The 15,144-nt window shown below is 53.6% G+C and overlaps 1 protein-coding gene across 12 annotated transcripts in view; it reads left to right on the forward strand.

The window, feature by feature from the left end:
- Positions 1–15,144, forward strand: part of DNM2 (dynamin 2) — an 89,410-nt gene that overhangs the window by 70,803 nt on the left and 3,463 nt on the right. For all 12 annotated transcript variants that reach the window (XM_055544788.1, XM_055544733.1, XM_055544753.1 and 9 more), the window contains 5 exons: positions 507–620; positions 5,741–5,850; positions 8,587–8,698; positions 9,393–9,557; positions 14,440–14,672. In XM_055544788.1, coding sequence (XP_055400763.1) covers positions 507–620; positions 5,741–5,850; positions 8,587–8,698; positions 9,393–9,557; positions 14,440–14,672 — 734 coding nt within the window. The remainder of the gene's footprint in view (positions 1–506; positions 621–5,740; positions 5,851–8,586; positions 8,699–9,392; positions 9,558–14,439; positions 14,673–15,144) is intronic.

Below are 15,144 nucleotides of genomic sequence, written 5' to 3' on the forward strand. Positions count from 1 at the left end.
GGTTCCATTGCCCAGCAGTCCCTACAGCTCTCCATCAATGGCTGCCTTCCAGGGGGCACGAGGGGCAGGGCCCGGGGGGTCCCTAGTACCCGTGTCTCCCCAAGGCAAGGCTGATTCCTTCAGTGTCACATCTCATCCTACACGTGACACGCCCACCCATAAGCCTGGGATTCCCCTCCCCTAGGCCCCTTCTAGCTGGGCGTACCTCTTGCCACCTGTGCCAGTTTAATCTAACCCCAAGGGCAGAGGGGCTCCCCAGGGACCCAGCTCCCCAGCAGCCCAGGGCCTGTGAGTCAGTCCACGTCTGTCCATCGAGGGCCCCACCCTGGTTTCCAGTGGGTAGCGCTTGGGGCAAGGCGGAATGGAGTTGGGTTGCCTGGCTCTGGGCTGGAGGTTTCTCTGCCGTGGTGGCCTGGTTTTTCTGCCTTGCTGGGGGCGGGGGCAGGCCGGGCTGGGTGGTGGCCATGGTCCCCTGCTGAGCCTGGCTGGTTCTCCATCCTCCCCAGGTGATCCGCAGGGGCTGGCTAACCATCAACAATATCAGCCTGATGAAGGGCGGCTCCAAGGAGTACTGGTTCGTGCTGACGGCCGAGTCACTGTCGTGGTACAAGGACGAGGAGGTGAGTGGCTGGCTGGGTGGGGCAGTCAATGGGTGATCTCCACACCTGCCTCCGGGTGGCGCTCTCTCAACTTACTGTGGATTCGGAAAAGGCGGCTTGAGTGCCCTGTGGTTAGGATGGTATCGGCCAGGTCTGGAGAGTGTGCAAAAGGCTCTGTGCCTCCTATCCCAGCCCCTCACAACCCACTGTGGAGTCAGGCCTGATGGGGGCTGGGCTCCCTGAGGAAAAAAGGGACATGGGGGAGGGGGAGCCAGCCACAGGCTCCAAACTGATCCCACCCTCCCAAAAGCACGGCAAGGGAGGCTCTGAGAGGGAGCACAGACTCGGGCCAGGGACTCAGATTCACAACCAGGCCCTTAGATCCTCTGGGCCTCAGTTTTCCCATCTGTGAAGTGGGGCAGAATGGTCCTTGCATCTGTGAGGTGCTCAGTCCCATGTCTGTCTTGAGATTATTCTCAGAAGGATGAGGGAGGCCTCTGGGAACAGCAACAGGACTAATAAGCACCAGGAGCGGGTTGCACAGTGCCTGGGGACCTATGGACAGGGCTGTGAGTGAGTGCAGCCCTGCTGACGCAGGCTCCGTGGCCTGGGCCACCGTGTTTCTCTCCAGTCCCTGGAGAGGCGCAGAGGCTCTCCTTGTTGTCAAGGTGATGTTAGGTGGCCATCGTTTGGGGTCTGTGACAGAGGCCCCAGATGAAGGCACTTATAGAGATGGTGTGTTTCTTCCCCACATCCCTGTGAGCTCTGCACCCCTGCGCTGTGAGGCTGTCTGGGGCCCAGGCTTCACCTCCCCTGTTGCCACCTTAACACATAGCTCCATCCTGTGGTCCCAGACGGCTGCCCCACACCCATCACCATACGGGCCTGATATCGCTCTGCTCACGTGCCCGTGAATCTTGTCGTACAACTGCTGTATGTTTAGTTCACGTGGGATGGCACAGCCTCCAATGTGCCCTTGGAGGAGAGGCCGGGCATCTCTGATCAGCCCTGGAGATGCCCCACCTGGCTCTCCTCCCTTGGGGGTTCTGGGATGACCCCCCATGCCTGGGCCTCACTGGCAGCCGGTTGACCCCACCCCAGCTGTGTGTATTTCCACCCAGGCTCAGAGAGGAGGCAGGTAGAATGTGAGCTCTCTCGGGGCCCGTGGGGGAGCCCTCTCGTTTATGAAGTCCTTGCCCCATGCCAGGTTCACTGGCTAGGGGAGCCCGCCATAGTCCCTTGGGGAAGGCATTCTCTTCCTCCCCTTCCTCCTCAGTCAATACTCACATTCCTTTTGTCAGGTAAGGAAACTGAAGCTCTGAGCAGTGACTTGCCCCCGTGTCACAGCGTGGGGGAGGGTCCCTGTGTGGTGGGTGCACGGTGCAGGCTCCCTGACCCTCGGCCCCTCAGCCCCACGCCTGGTCGGTTCCCCACTGCCCAGACCGGAAGCAGTTCTGACAAGAGGCGGGTGTTTGAGGAAAGAACGTCATCACCCCACTCCCCTTGAGGCCCGAGGCTCACTCCTGGAATGTTGCGAAGCCTTGGGAGGCCCGAGTCCCTGAGGGGACCCTGTCTGGGTGGCTGCTTCTCCACCCCTGGGGTGGGGGAGATGCGATGCCCGGGGAGCCTTCCAGGGCTGCGCCGTGGAGGGAGGGCGGGGCCGGGCGGCCCTCAAGGAACCTGCGTGGCCACAGCTGCTCCTCAAGATGGCCGGGGTGAAGTGGGGGCGGGGGGCGGCGCGTGCACGTTCCTTCCCTCTCTTTCCGCCCCCGGAATCTGAAACCCTGTCATCAGCTGTCAGCTGGTTTGAGCCTTTGGGCTTCGGGGGCGTCCCCAGGGCAGGAGTGACAGACCTCGGGCGGTTGGAGAGGGGCGTCGGGCTGAGACCCCAGCCTGGGAGTTTGCTGCAGGGCACCATCATGAGCCCGGTTTTTAACTTCGGGGGGGCCCTTCGTTCCTCCTTCATCTCGGGGTTGAAAGTGGGAGCCCCAGACCCTCCCAAGGTGGCCCCAGAGCAGAGGCTAAGGCTGTGCTGGGAGGAGGGTCGCGCGCCTGCTGGCGGTAATGAGAACCAGCAGTCCCGTGAATGAGGCCCTGTGTGCGCCCCAGACACAAAGCGGCTGAGATGGGGAGGGGCGCGCGCGAAGTCCTTGCTCTGTCCGTCCCCTGCCCTCTCCCCCTCCCCGTAGTTGGGATCCCACCCCACCCGGAGTGGCCACTCCCGGGGTCAGGCCACCTTCGTAGAGAAGCCTCAGAGAGAGGCAAGACACCAGGGTTACTTTATTTAAAGAATAAACAAGAGATGGTAGTTCCAGGAGGGTAGGCACAGGGGACCGATTCCGCCAGAGCCCCTAGACCCCCAGCCAGTGTCGGGGTGCCCTTGGCCTTTTCCTGGCACCTCTCCCCCCCACCCCCGCCCATGCCCTTCTTCTTTATTCCAGAATCTTCTTTCCAGATCTCCGCCCCTGTGGAGAACAGGGCAGTGGGCGATGACACTCACCTCCGGGTGTGCCTCACTGTGGGGGTGGCAGCGAGTTTGGAGGGGGCCCATCCCGACGCGCTGCTCGCCCGAGCCCAGCCTAACCAATGTGCAGACTACTGTACACATTCAGAGCCCCCTGAACAGGTAGTCTGAACACTGGGTTGGCGGGGCCGGCTGTCCATCCATCCCGTGGGCCCCCTGGCAGTGGCAGGGCCACCGCGCCTCTGGCACCTCCGAGGAAGCCACCCGCCCGCGACCGTCTGCTCGTCTCTTCTGACGTGGCACGGCTGGGGCCAGCGCGCATCTGGAGAAAGTTGTGGGTTTTCAGGAAATCCTAGGGAGGCGGTGGGGGTGGGGGAGGCGGGGGTGGGGGCCGGGAGGGAGGGTCTGGGACCAGGGCCTCTGCCAGCAGGAGAAGGTCTCTGGGGGTGGGGGCGGGGTGCACACGCGCCTCCGTGTCTGTGTGGTGTGTGTGTCATGTCTGTGTGGTGTGTGTTTGTGTCGTGTGTGTGTGTGTGTGTGCGCGCGCGCGTGCCCGCAGCATCAGGAAGGCGGCCGCCCTGCTCTGGGCGGAATCACACTATAAACAATTCCAGATGTGGCGTCTTGCTCAGGGCCCGAAAGGACTGTGACTCAGTGACTTGGCCTGGCCGACCGACTGGAAGCTTCCTGCCTCGTGATGACACCATAGGGTGGGGGCAAGCAGAGCTTCTTCCACAAATTTCTGGGCCAGGAACTCAGACCCCAACCCCTTGTGAAGCCCCCAGAACTCTTAACCGAGAGGTCAGAGGGTCTGCTCACACCCCCTGTGGCATGAATGGGGGGCGCTCACCTCCTTGGCTGCCGGGCTCCTCTTCCTGCCTCTCACTGTGGCTCGGCCTGGAGGAGCACTGCCCTGCTTCCTTCTTGCATGGAGCCCCTTGGACTGACTGACCCTGGAGCACAGAGTGACAGACAGACAAAAGAAAACCCCACGTGCCTTGTAAGCGCTGACTCCAAGGTGGACATGTGCTCAGAGTTTTCAGTGTCCGTCCTCACCCTGGACCAGGAGGCCAAGGCTCCTATCCACCTTTTTATAATTTTTGTTATTTGTTATTAATTTTTTTTACCATGCCACAGGGCATGTGGGATTTTAGTTACCTGACCAGGGATCACACCCATGCTCCCTGCATTGGAAGCATGGAGTCTTAACCCCTGGACTGCCAGGGAAGCCCTTTCTACCCACTTTTAACAGCTGAAGAAACTGAGGCAGAGGAGAGACAATGAGTGGGGTGGGGACCAGCCCTTCTGATCTCCTAACCCCAGTCAGGACTGAGCCCCCACACCAAGCCTGCCCCTTCAGTAGTCCTGAAACTCCAGGCGGCCCTCCACCCACCGGGAAGCCCCCAGCTCCCTTTCCCATCACCACTGTGGCCCCTTTTGAATTCGGAAGCAGATGTCAATTGTGGGGCTTTGTTCTGATACCTTCCAGAGGTCAGGGGTAGGATGGCTGTGGTGTGAGGGAGCTTGTCTCTGTTCTCCAAAGATGTCCAAGAGGTCAAAGGCCAGGAGGGCAGTGGGGAGACCCTGGCCTCTGAAGTCCCATGGGGCCCACTCCACTGCTGTGTGCCCTGGTTGACCAGCTGCCCTCTCTCTCTGATCATGCTGCTTCCCAGGCAGGGACATGTGTGAGGGTTCCAAGAGCTGCTGGACACAGCATGTCTCCTCAGCCCTTGAGAGCTGCTGTGAGTTGGGAGTCGGGGGAGAGTTGGGGAGACCCCGATGCTGTGCTTTGGTTTCCTGATGTAGAAAACCCAGTTAATATGCTGCCACCTCCACCCCGAAACGAAGACTAATGATGATGCATTTGCACGGGCATATAGTAGGTGCTTAGCTGACATTATTGGGGCTCCGGAGTGTGACTCCCAACTCTGAGACTCACCAGGCCCAGAACCTTGGCCAGGAGATGCACCCTTTCCGAGCTGTTTGCTCAGTAACCAGCAGGACCACCGTGACTGGCATTCAGTGGGCACTTTCTGAACAAGGCCAGCCAGGCTTTGGAACTCAGGCCTCAGCTCAAGGGCTCCTCCCTTTCCAGCTTTGCCCAACCCCTACCCCCAGTGCCTGCCCTTCTATGCCTCAGTCTGTCTTGAAAATGGGATCATAGTGGTAACTCACTCACAGGCTTGTTGTGAAACTGTAGGGGACTTAACGGTTATGTTCACTTAGCGGTTGGGATCCAGGTATAGTCAGAGCTGGCCGGTTTTGAGCATCCCTTGTGTGTCAGCAGTGAACCAGACAGGAGTCCCCACCCTTGGGGATTCAGTGGTCCCAGTGAGTGCTGTGTTATGTGAGGAAAAGCACCAGGGTGAAAAGTAGAGGGCGAGTTTGGGGTTGGGTTTGGAGCAGGCCTTGCACTCTGCACAAAGGTGTCAAGGAGGCAACCATGTGGACGTTGAAGGTGGAGAGCAGCATTCCATGTGCAAAGGCCCTGGGGTAGGAGCCACTTGAGATGTTCAGAGAGAGTCAGAGGCCAGCGTGGCTAGGCCAGGTGAGCGAGGGGGAGATGGGGCAGGTAAGTTCATCTGGGGAGAGCGAGACACATGGGCAGCGTTGGATGTTGGCCATGGTCCTTGTGGTAGAGTTCAGCCAAGGCTGACCCCTCCCCTTCCTCTATCAGGAGAAAGAGAAGAAGTACATGCTGCCTCTGGACAACCTCAAAATCCGTGACGTGGAGAAGGGCTTCATGTCCAACAAGCACGTCTTCGCCATCTTCAACACAGAGCAGAGGTGAGCCCACCCAGGACCTAGGTCCCGGGGAGACCAGTGGCCCCATTCAGTCATTCTGCAGCATCTGCAGAACACTTGCTGTGAACAGTCCCTACCTAGGGTCTCAACGGTCCAGAAAGGGAGTCAGTCAAAAAACAGAAACGTGCTTCTGTGGGACGGTCAGGGAAGGCCCTTCTGGGGAGAGGTGAGAAAGAAATGAGCAGAGCCATGGTGGATCCTAAGCAGACAAGGGATTGGACCTGGGGCTGGTACTCACAGGCGCCCCCTAGTGGTCATCAGGGGAACAGGCTGAGGAGGCCAGGGTGAGGGTGGGAGACCAGGGAGGAGACACCCGCACTGGCCCCAGTGGGCAGTGGTGGGGCTGGACCTGAGTGGGGCTGATGACACAGAGGAGGAAGGGATGGATTCCAACAGAGGGACCAAACTCCTGGAGGCTGTGGGTATGAGAACAAGAAGGCATTGCCCAGGGATGGAGCTGCCGATGGCTGACATGGGGCAGGCAGAGGCAGAAAAGGCTTGGGGCCAGTCAGAGGCTGGGTTTGGGCGATGCCAAGGGAGAGGGGCCCGTGAGATTCCACGTGGAGTGTGAGGGAGGCAGCTGGGAAGGTACAAGAGACTGGTGTTCAGGACTGCCCTCTGGGCAGGAATATGAACTGGGAGCAATATTCATTGCTTTGTGGTGGTGTTTCAGGTCTAGAGGGGGCAAAGATCCCAAGGCCAGTGTAACAGAGAAGAGAACAGCCCAGGAGACTCTCAGTAAATCCATCCCCAGGGGTGTTGGTGGGAGACTTTAGCAAAAGCCAAGGCACTTCTCTCAGCTCGAGAAAAGAGCCAATTGGCAGGGGGTCTGAGAGCAGGAGGAATGGCTGAGTGTGGACCCAGGAGAGCCCCTGCTCAGATTCACACCATCACGCAGGGACCCCCTCAAGCCAGGGTTCAGCCAAAGCCTGGCTGTTCTTCATGACTGGCCAGCAGGCACTGGCTTCCTCTCTGCTGGCCCCTGGAGTACCTTCCCCACTGGCCGTTCACACCCACTGGTTCCAGCTGAGCCACCTGGCTTGTGCAGAACAGCTCTGTCCTGCTGCTTTCTGGGCTGGCCTAAAGCTCTGAGATCCTCTTTGACCATCAGCTGCCTCCAAAGTCTTTTATAGCCCTTTTAGGCACATTCCTCCCACTCCCCACCTCCCATGCCTAAGAAGCCCTAGGGTATGTGAAAGAAACTGCAGCGGGACAGGCCTGCTGGGAAGCTGTTCTGGCTGCAAGATGCCGGGCAGCCAGCACACTTGCCTGGTCCTGTGATCTTCCATGCAGTAGGGTGAAGACATTGCCTAATATATTATTGAGGGGTGAGTTCAGGAAACAAAGAATGATAGTAGCAGAAACAAGATAGAAGTTTGGTGTTTTTTTAAATAGAAATCAAGTTCAGACGTTACCATCAAGGGCAGGTTGGACAAGCCCACAGGCATCCAGACCCAGGCCCTCCTTCTTATTTCTCAGCTTTCCTCCTCTCTGTCCAAGATGGCTGCCCAGTCTCCAGCCATCATGATGATGTTCCAGGCAGCAGGAAGGAGGAGGAGGAGCAACAAAGAAATGCTCTGGAAATCTCAGGGCAGCCACTCACTGACTGCTGGTTGGCCTGAGGACTGTCGTGAGGCCATGTGTGCCTAATCTCAAACCCAAACCTCACTGGAAGACTTTGGGACAGCTTGGCCGTCTCAGCCACACCTGCTTTGTGGGACAGGGTGACAGGCATGTAGCATGGATCCTGGCCCCTATATAGACAGAACACTGTCCTTAAATGCTGGTTCGTGCCCATCTGTTTTCCCTCATCTCCCAGCCTTGTGGCTCTGCACCTTCTGCTCACAGACCCACGTGTGCCCAGCAGTTCACAAGCCTTCACTGGGAGTCTTGGTCCTGTCCCTGGCCAGCTCTACCTCCTTTCTAAGAATCTGGGCGCATGCTAGACCTTCTGAGTGCAGTGTAGTAGCCACTGCCTACATGTGACTATTTAAATATAAATCAGTGGAAAAAGTCTTAAGATCACTTTCTTGGTCACCCTGGCCCATATCTTGTGCTCAGAAAAAAACTACCTGTGACTCACGGCTACTGTGTCGGGCAGCACAGGCAGAAAACGTTTCCACTATCACAGAACATTCTTCTGGACATGCTATAGTCTTTCTACCAGGGCTTCCCTGGTGGCTCAGAAGGTAAATCCACCTGCAATGCAAGGGACCCAGGTTCAATCCCTGTGTTGGGAAGATCCCCTGGAGGAGGGAATGGCAACCCACTTCAGTATTCTTGCCCAGAGAATTCCATGGACACGACTGAGCGACTGACACACGCACTGAGTCACCTCTCTAGAAACACTTTGATGGGAGCTCCCCAACTGGCGGAGAGTGTCATGGGTCACTGCCCCCCCAGGAGAGCATCAGGAGGGGAGTAGCTGAGCTCACAGACAGAACACCAGGGATGCTGCTAGATGCAGGCTCTCACGGAGCACACACCCTGCTCTCGTCACGGTTTTGGGTGTCGCAGGCATGAACTCATGAAGCCTCCATCAGGCCAACGTGGTGTAGAGGCCGCTGCCATCCTGGGGCCTCTGGTCGTGAGTGCCCGGGTCAGGGGTGAATCCCCGTCAGTCAGGCCAACCCCAGAGCCTGCATGCCAGCTCCTTGTACCCGCTGGGCCCCGGGCAGGGTTAGCCACGGGCCTTTCCCTCCCTCCCTCGCCCCGCAGGAATGTCTACAAGGACCTGCGGCAGATCGAGCTGGCCTGTGACTCCCAGGAGGACGTGGACAGCTGGAAGGCCTCATTCCTCCGAGCTGGGGTCTATCCAGAGAAGGACCAGGTGAGAGCACCCTGAGCTGTCCCCTCCCTCCCGAGAGAAGAAGGGCAGCCAGCATCTCACGGGCTCGGTTGTTTCAGGCTGTTTGCCAGAACTCTCTGAAGGCATGTAGCCCATACCCCCTCGCTCTCTGTTTTTTTAATTTTTATTTATTTATTTGGCTGTGCCGAGTCTTAGTTGCAGCACATGGAATCTAGTTCCCTGACCAGGGAGTGAATCCAAACCGCCTGTATTAGGAGCATAGAATCTTAGCCCCTGGACCACCAGGGAAGACCTCCCATGCTGTCTTGAACAAACAAAGCAGAAAGGGGGTTGGGGGGGGTGCCGTCATCAGCACCTAGATTCTCCAACTGAAGTCAAGGACAGGGATACACATGGGCTGGGATCCTGTCTGCTTTATTCTCTCTCCTCTTCCTGTCCTGAGGCAGAGTGAACGTGGCCCCAGATTAATGTGTTGATTAATGTGTTGTCCGATTCCCAGCTGAGCGTCTCTAGCCCACCTTGGGCCGCAGTCACCCCAGGTCCAAGCAGCTCAGGCCAGGGCAGGCAGGGCCGCACAGTGCCAACGCAGCCATCAGGGGCCAGCCCCAGGGAGTCAGCTGCGGGTGGGAGAGGGCAAGCAATTCCCAGAGGAGGGGGGCTCCCCAGGCTCGCCTCAGACCACGGTTTCTACCTCACCGCTTCTCCCTCCTTGCAGGCAGAAAACGAGGATGGAGCCCAGGAGAACACTTTCTCCATGGACCCGCAGTTGGAGCGGCAGGTGGAGACCATTCGCAACCTGGTGGACTCGTACGTGGCCATAATCAACAAGTCCATCCGTGACCTCATGCCAAAGACCATCATGCACCTCATGATCAACAACGTGAGTGCCCGCCCCTCCAGGGCCCGTCCCACCCTGCAGCCAGATGTGGCCTGAACACACTCTGTACCAAAGTAAAAGTCAGGGACTTCCTGGCAGTCCAGTGATCAGGACTCTGTGCTTCCACTGCAGTGGCACAGGTTCGATTCCCGGTTGGGGGACTAGGATCTCGCATGCTTCATGGCCAAAATAAAGGAAAGGATAAAAATTAAGAGTCTCACCACCTGATTCAAACATCACAATCGGGACCCCCTAGCTCATCTTGGGAAATGGGAAGGTACAGGCCACCTGGCCTACATCCCCTCAGTTGGGTCACTGAAGCTACCACACACGTGTGTACTTTCTCTGAAGTTTTGTAGCTTTATAGTAACGCTAGAGAAGGGACTGCTGTCATCCCCATTTTAGAGACAGGAAAACAGAGGCCCAGAGAGGTTAAGAAACCTGTTTCAAGTCACTCAGAAGAGTGAGAGGTAGGATTCAAACCCCGGCTAAGTCTGTCCCCACCGTGGCCTCTAATGGCCTGTGGCCCGCCTGCCTTCACCCTGCTACCCTAGGGCTCCCAAGCCTCTCAGGGCCTCTGGCATCTCTTGAGTGAAATATGGCTACGCTAATGTCTCCTGCTGCAGGCTGCTGGGACAGCTCAGGCCCTGGGCTCAGCACTAGGCACTTAGCTGTATGTGTAGCCCAGGTTCAGTTTGTCTTGTGACTATAAGAGCTCACAGTAGGACAGTGCCTAAAGCAAAAAATCTCGTGTCCCTTCCCTTTCACTCTGTTCTTCCCAGTCTCCTCCTCATGGGTGTCCTGGTACATTCTCACATATGGATGGGATTGGCAATCTATAGGGTGCTGCAGCTATGCAATTTTAAATGCATGTATGCCTTGATCCAGCAGTTCCACTTACAGGAATTTCTCCCCACAGAGACATTTGCCAGCATGCAAATGGAGCACATGCATGGTTATTCTTTTCAGAATAGTGGCCAAGACATAGAAATCTCTATCCATTTCTTAGAATTCATTAAGTAAATATCCATTTTATTGCAAAAAAATACCCAAAAACAAAAGGATGAAAACTTTCTCCAGGTCTGTACTAACTTTATTAAAGCAGAAAAGGTATAGAGTATAACAGGATGATCAAGAAGGCTCTATTTGTGTAAAAACAGATGGGAAATCTTCTCTATATATAATATGCCTAGGAATCTGGAAGTTTGTACAGGAACCTAGTGACCCTGGAAGGGGAACTCAGGAGGCCTAAAGAGACCAGAGTGGACAAAGGAGATTTTTCACTGTATTTTTAAGTGATACTTTTTTTCCTTTACTGCTACTGCTGCTGCTGCTAAGTCGCTTCAGTCGTGTCCAACTCTGCGTGACCCCATAGACGGCAGCCCACCAGGCTCCGCCGTCCCTGGGATTCTCCAGGCAAGAACACTGGAGTGGGTTGCCATTTCCTTCTCCAATGCATGAAAGTGAAAAGTGAAAGTGAAGTCGCTCAGTCGTGTCCGACCCTCAGCGACCCCATGGACTGCAGCCTACCAGGCTCCTCCGTCCATGGGATTTTCCAGGCAAGAGTACTGGAGTGGGGTGCCATTGCCTTCTCCGTTTTCCTTTACTCGTTTTTCAAAATTTAAATGTTTGAATAGCTAATGCATTTACATGGTTTGCAAATGCAAAACTATCCAGCGCTGTCAACTTTGCGTGTGTTGAAAGTTCATTTGAGAAAATCCATCTATATATATATTCTTTTTCATGTTCTTTCCCATTACAGTTTATTATAGGATATTGAATATAGTTCCCTATGGTATATACAGTAGAGCATTGTTGTTTATCTATTTTATATATAGTAGTTTATATTGGCTAATCCCAAACTCCTACTTTATCCACCTAATTTATCCACCACCACAACCACCAATGTCTGTTTGGTAACCATAAGCCTGTTTCTGTTTTGTAAATGAGTCCATTTATATCGTATTTTAGATTCCACATATAAGTGTCTTACTCTCTGTCTTACTTAATATGATGATATCTAGGTCCATCCATGTTGCCGCAAATGGCAATCAGTTCAGTCGCTCAGCCGTGTCCGACTCTTTGCGACCTCATGAATCGCAGCACCAGGCCTCCCTGTTCATCACCAACTCCCGGAGTTCACTCAAACTCACATCCATCGAGTCGGTGATGCCATCCAGCCATCTCATCCTCTGTCGTCCCCTTCTCCTCCTGCCCCCAATCCCTCCCAGCATTCGAGTTTTTTCTAATGAGTCAACCCTTTGCATGTGGTGGCCAGAGTACTGGAGTTTCAGCTTTAGCATCATTCCTTCCAAAGGACACCCAGGACTGATCTCCTTTAGAATGGACTGGTTGGATCTCCTTGCAGTCCAAGGGACTCTCAAGAGTCTTCTCCAACACCACAGTTCAAAAGCATCAATTCTTATGTCACTCAGCTTTCTTCACAGTCCAACTCTCACATCCATACATGACCACTGGAAAAACCATAGCCTTGACTAGACGGACCTTTGTTGGCAGAGTAATGTCTCTGCTTTTGAATATGCTATCTAGGTTGGTCATAACTTTCCTTCCAAGGAGTAAGCGTCTTTTAATTTCATAGCTGCAGTCACCATCTGCAGTGATTTTGGAGCCCAAAAAAATAAAGTCTGACACTGTTTCCACTGTTTCCCCATCTATTTCCCATGAAGCGATGGGACCAGATGCCATGATCTTCGTTTTCTGAATGTTGAGCTTTAAGCCAACTTTTTCACTCTCCGCTTTCACTTTCATCAAGAGGCTTTTTAGTTCCTCTTCACTTTCTGCCATCAGGGTGGTGTCATCTGCATATCTGAGGTTATTGATATTTCTCCCAGGAATCTTGATTCCAGCTTGTGCTTCTTCCAGCCCAGCATTTCTCATGATGTACTCTGCATAGAAGTTAAATAAGCAGGGTGACAATATACAGCCTTGACGAACTCCTTTTCCTATTTGGAACCAGTCTGTTTGTTGTTCCGTGTCCAGTTCTAACTGTTGCTTCCTAACCTGCATACAGGTTTCTCAAGAGGAAGGTCAGGTGGTCTGGTATTCCCATCTCTTTCAGAATTTTCCACAGTTTATGTGATCCACAAAGTCAAAGGCTTTGGCATAGTCAATAAAGCAGAAATATACATTTTTCTGGAACTCTCTTGCTTTTTCGATGATCCAGTGGATGTTGGCAATTTGATCTCTGGTTCCTCTGCCTTTTCTAAAACCAGCTTGAACATCTGGAAGTTCACGGTTCACATATTGCTGAAGCCTGGCTTGGAGAATTTTGAGCATTACTTTACTAGCATGTGAGATGAGTGCAGTTATGCGGTAGTTTGAGCATTCTTTGGCATCGCCTTTCTTTGGGATTGGAATGAAAACTGACCTTTTCCAGTCCTGTGGCCACTGCTGAGTTTTCCAAATTTGCTGGCATATTGAGTGCAGCACTTTCGCAGCATCATCTTTCAGGATTTGAAATAGCTCCACTGGAATTCCATCACCTCCACTAGCTTTGTTCATAGTGATGCTTTCTAAGGCCCACTTGACTTCACATTCCAGGATGTCTGGCTCTAGGTGAGTGAGCACACCATCGTGATTATCTGGGTCATGAAAATCTTTTTTGTACAGTTCATCTGTGTATTCTTGCCACCTCTTCTTAATATCTTCTGCTTCTGTTAGGTCCATACCATTTCTGTCCTTTATCGATCCCATCTTTGCCTGAAATTTTCCCTTGGTATCTCTAATTTTCTTGAAGAGATCTCTAGTCGGCATTATATCATTCTTTTTTATCACTGAGTAATATTCTTCTGTGTGTGTGTGTGTGTGTGTGTGTGCGCGCGCGCCACATCATTATTCATTCATCTGTTGATGGACATTTAGGTTGCTTCCATGTCTTAGCTATTGTAAATAGTGCTTCAGTGGACATTGAGGGTGCATGTATCTTTTTGAATTATAGTTTTCTCTGGATATATGCCCAGGAGTGGGATTGCTGGATCATATGGTAGTTCTGTTTTTAGTTTTTAAAAGAATCTCCATACTGTTTTCCATAGTGGCTGCACCAATTTACATTCCCACCAACAATATAGGAGGATTCGTTTCTTACAAACCCTCTCCAACATTTATTATTTGTACATGTTTTGATGGTGGCCATTCTGACTGGTGTGAGGTGTACTTCATTGTAATTTTGATTTGCAGTTCTCTAATAATTAGTGGACATCTATTCTTAACAAGACAATTGTAGAAGGAGACTTTGGTTACGAGATCTCATATATCCATTGAATCGATATTTCTGTCTCAAAGCCACTCTTGCCCTTAATGGGGAAGCTCTGGAAGCATCCCCTCCAAAATCAACAACAAGTTGGCCATTTCCACTTTTATTTAACCTTCCTGTAGAGTTACTAGCCAATGCATTTAGATAAGAAAAATAATTTAAAGGTATGAATGTTGAAAACGAATGGGAAAAATTGTCCCTATGTAAACATGAACTTGTGTACCTAGAAACTCCAAGAAAAGTAATTGAAAAACTACCATATCTTGTAGGAGTATTCAGGAAGGAACAAAGTATTAGGTTAATGAACAGAAACTAGTAGTTTTTAAACAAAAGTCAGTTTCAAGATATAATGGGAGAAAAGATAGCTATTAAAGATAAGATTCTAGGAATTTCTAGGAATAAGTTTCACAAGAATCTCATGATTGAAAGAACCCTGAGAGACCCAGGAGCCCACTGAGTAGAAAGCTCACCTCCTTGTAAATATTGCCCATGTTCCGTAGTAAAGTTAAAGACTTTAAAGAAGAGCATGGTGAACCAAGCCCATCACAGCCACTGGCTGAGTTCTTGGCCGGTGTGGTGGGAACCTCTGACCTCTCCAACCCTTGTCCCCAGACGAAGGCCTTCATCCACCATGAGCTGCTGGCCTACCTGTACTCGTCGGCGGACCAGAGCAGCCTCATGGAAGAGTCAGCTGACCAGGCCCAGCGGCGGGATGACATGCTGCGCATGTACCACGCGCTCAAGGAGGCGCTCAACATCATTGGGGACATCAGCACCAGCACTGTGTCCACTCCCGTGCCCCCACCTGTTGACGACACCTGGATCCAGAACACCAGCAGCCACAGGTCCGTGAGGCTGGATTGCCCACAGGCTGCAGAGGGTACTGCCTGTGGGTTCCCAGCTCTACCCACCCCCACCCCCATGTGTCCATCAGGGCACAACCATGGGTGGCCAGGGTGTAGGGCCCCTGCCCACAGATGGTACAGCACCCAGGGCTGGCCATAGTGTGGGACTGCCACCCCTGCCTAGGCCTGAAGGGACGGGGGAGAGAAGGGTTAATGGCCTGCCTGTCTCCTGATGCCTTCTGTTGGTTAAGGCCAAACACAAACCAGAGAGGGCAAGGGACCTGGGCAACCCTGGCCATACAGGTGAGCCTCCTAAAGCACAGAGCAAGCTGGGAACGGCTGGTGGGAGAGGACCTAGAGGGACACGTGGAGGGTGTAACCGGCATCCCCTGCCCTGACCACTTAGAGCTGAGGTGCAGTGAGGCCCTGACATGGGCACGTCAGAGCATCGGGCAGGGACACCTGACCAGTA

The sequence above is a fragment of the Bubalus kerabau genome, chromosome 1 (genome assembly GCF_029407905.1).
Source record: "Bubalus kerabau isolate K-KA32 ecotype Philippines breed swamp buffalo chromosome 1, PCC_UOA_SB_1v2, whole genome shotgun sequence".
NCBI classification, from domain to species: domain Eukaryota; kingdom Metazoa; phylum Chordata; class Mammalia; order Artiodactyla; family Bovidae; genus Bubalus; species Bubalus kerabau.